This window comes from Patiria miniata, unplaced genomic scaffold, assembly GCF_015706575.1.
Source record: "Patiria miniata isolate m_02_andy unplaced genomic scaffold, ASM1570657v1 HiC_scaffold_20, whole genome shotgun sequence".
Classification (NCBI taxonomy): Eukaryota; Metazoa; Echinodermata; class Asteroidea; order Valvatida; family Asterinidae; genus Patiria; species Patiria miniata.
Window position 1 is genome coordinate 33,264,270 of NW_024037059.1, and position 3,182 is coordinate 33,267,451.

Consider the following 3,182-nt stretch of genomic DNA (forward strand, 5'->3'; position numbering starts at 1 on the left):
AGACTCTTTCCTACAGAATTATGCAGATCTTGCTTCCTTCATACCTTTCTATGACCACAATTTCACGACATAAATACACAAGTCTAGTGGGTGTGTGAACGCGTTTTGCTCTTCGTTCCTCATCCGAGGATTGTTCTTCATCCTGGGCGTGCATTTCTGGTTCTTCATCCTGGGCATGATGCATTGCTGGTTCTTCCTGAGCATGCATTGCTGGTTCTTCGTCCTGGGCATCCATTTCTGGTTCTTCCTGAGCATGCATTGCTTGTTCTTCGTCCTGGGCATGCATTTCTGGTCCTTCGTCCGGGCAGTGTATGCCCTGCAGTATACTGTCTACTCTTTTTGAAGTGGGGCGTAATCTCGGCTGTAGATGTAGCATGTCTTCCACCATGGGGATTACATCCTGATGTATTTGATGGTCCACACTTAGGCGGTACTCTCTCAGAAAGCCATCATGTAAAGCGTTTCCAAGACCAAGAGGGGATCTACCGTTGCGATTTATCACGTATGGAACTACAAAAGATTTACGATACATCTCTAGTAGTGATACAGACATCCACCGTGACGTTCAAAAGTTGCGGCGATTTTGGCCAGGCCATAATCGCCAACCTTCAATGTTCCATCGGAAGCGAGCAAAATATTGCTTGGTTTCAGGTCACGATGCACGATGCCATGGTCATGCAGGTAGGCTACAGCCAAGGCAATGTCTTTCATGAAGCGTAGCTCCTGACTAAATATTGGGGGATGTTCCAACAGAAAGTCATTCAGATTCCCCTCACTGCAGTACTCCATGACGAGGCAGAGTTGATCAAGATTCAGCACAAAGTGGTGATAGTAGCGGATGATATTACGATGATCTGGTAGCCTACACATTGCTATTATCTCATCACTGGCCATCTGTTCACTTCGAGGGAATACCTTCAGAGCACAGTTTTTCCCGGGTGAGGATCTGTACTGTCCCCGGTACACCTCACCAAAGCAACCGTCGCCTAATCTGTGGACATCGGTGAATCTAGACTGCAGTTTGTCAGCCATGACTGTTTCATATATCTCCGAGTCTGCAACGTGTTAATAGTTTTACGGAGTTTGTCACAGTCTTTTTAGTCTTGGCGTTGTTTTCTTTATGAACCTTAGACTTAGGACCGAGTTCCAACAATCCTCACTAAAAGTTGCATGGGACGCGCAGCCACATTTTTTTTTATCGCTCAAGAGTTAAAATAAACATACCCTGTCTCGTTTATGATTCTGCTCACGTTATTGTACGTAGGCCCTATATGAACATTTTTAACAACACTTATCTTTACATCGGTTCAGCTTTGGGAGCTGTTATCAACAGTCTACTTCAGTTTGGTATACTGGTAATACATTTAATAATTCGTTGGCCTTTTTAGGAATGGAAAAGTCGAAGATCTGATTGTGCATATTCCATTTCAAATTCGGAACTATCTCAAAGCTAGACTTCAATTCAAGTCGGGCGTGCCGCGCCGTGTGTAGACAGATACCGAATACCAACGCGGTGTGCACTTGCAACATACTGTACATGTAGCTTGCATTATAGCATGTCATTATCGTGTCTTGGATACTGTAGTTTCGTTGGTCTAGAACGGCCTAGTGCCCAGTCTATAGCACTTACGGCTTTACTTCATATACACCGCATAATTATCTCACTCATGTGCACATGAAATTGTACGTGAATTACATACATCCCGACCCGAGGAAAGGCAGACAGAACAACTTTTGTGTGTGTGTCCTCGGGAGTTCATCTTTTATTGGGAGCGGCCCTCGGGAGTAAGGGTGTGTGGTTGGTCTATGGGAAAGTGTTAACACTTACAAGAACAGAGGGAAACACAAAGCCCTGTCCTTGAGAGTAATGGGAAAACACGACTGTGTGTGTGATCTTGTAATCGTTTTCGACTGAGGACTTGGGACAAGGGGGGATTTGCAATAGCAATATACCCAAGGACCAGAGCCAAGTCCTCCGGAGGTTTTCGTGTACAAACCTTATGGGAGTTGTTGAGCAACAAAGTACAAACAATATGAACGAAAGAAGGGAACAATTGGAGGTCCTCACATGGATAACACGACTGAGTGCTAGGACAAGCATTACATTCACTGTGAGGACCTCCGAACAAACACGTCGGGCACGTCCACACAAGGTTTTCCCCTCTCTGGAAAACAGGTTTTGAGGCATTTTGGGGTTAGGTTTATCCGTGGCAAAACGAAGAGAAACACTAAAGGGAATCAGAGAAACAAAATTGGGTTGAAAGAGTTTACACAGTTTGAGAACGATGATTTTTTTCAATGTTTTTTTTACACGAAAACAAAGGAATGTACAAACATGTATTGCACGTGCGTGTGTAGGGCCCGCGCGCATCGCAACAGAGAACTGCCTCCTCTCGATCTCATTATGTATGGTGGGAAAGTTCGCAGTAATCAAAAGGTAATCATGCTATGATTTCATTACTTTAGTAGTGAGTTAAAAGCCTTTATCGTTTTGTCGTATAGTGGTGCGGCATAGGGACAGAATTGTGCATTTTGTGATAATAGCGTAAAACTTGGCATGTGAGGTATTCATACCATGACACCAAATTTCAGATATGGCGGCATTTCATATCTGACCCCTGGTGTACTTTGAATACTCTATAATACCTATTGTTCTTGAAAACATCACATTATGTCAAGCAATATTCACTTTTGTGTACTTAGTTCACCCTGTTGTATCCAGATGGACTTGGATAACAACGTTTTAAACTTTTTTAGCAAGCCCAATGGTCACTGTTGGAGAGTGATGCTTGCCCGATGTGCCTAAAAGGAAAATTGAGATCAGAGTTCATCCCCAAAAAAACCTCTTTGGGGTCTGACCTCATTACATGCTGTAGAATAGTTATTAAAATGCACTCTTCAGACTTCGGTCACGAAAAACTGGCATTTAAGATTAAACATGATAAATAACGGCAATCAGAGTATCATACACAAAGTTCATTGACACCTCGCAAAGGTCATCAAAGGTCAAATATGAAATGTCTAAATATCTGAAAATTCATGTCATGGCAAAAGTACCCAAAGTTTTGAAATGGGTACTAAAAAAGTGGTGTTTTGAATAGTTCATCCTCTTATTACCTAAATATAGGATACGCAAAATTCATTGACCCCTTGATGGCCATCAGATGTGAGATATGAAATTT

At 42.7% G+C, this 3,182-nt stretch overlaps 1 protein-coding gene across 1 annotated transcript; it reads right to left on the bottom strand.

The window, feature by feature from the left end:
- Positions 1-534: 534 nt before the first annotated feature.
- On the bottom strand, positions 535-1,032 carry LOC119728047 (CBL-interacting serine/threonine-protein kinase 21-like). The gene has a single exon (XM_038200124.1). The coding sequence runs from the start codon at positions 1,030-1,032 to the stop codon at positions 535-537; it is 498 nt and encodes a 165-aa protein (XP_038056052.1).
- Between the last annotated feature and the right edge of the window lie 2,150 nt (positions 1,033-3,182).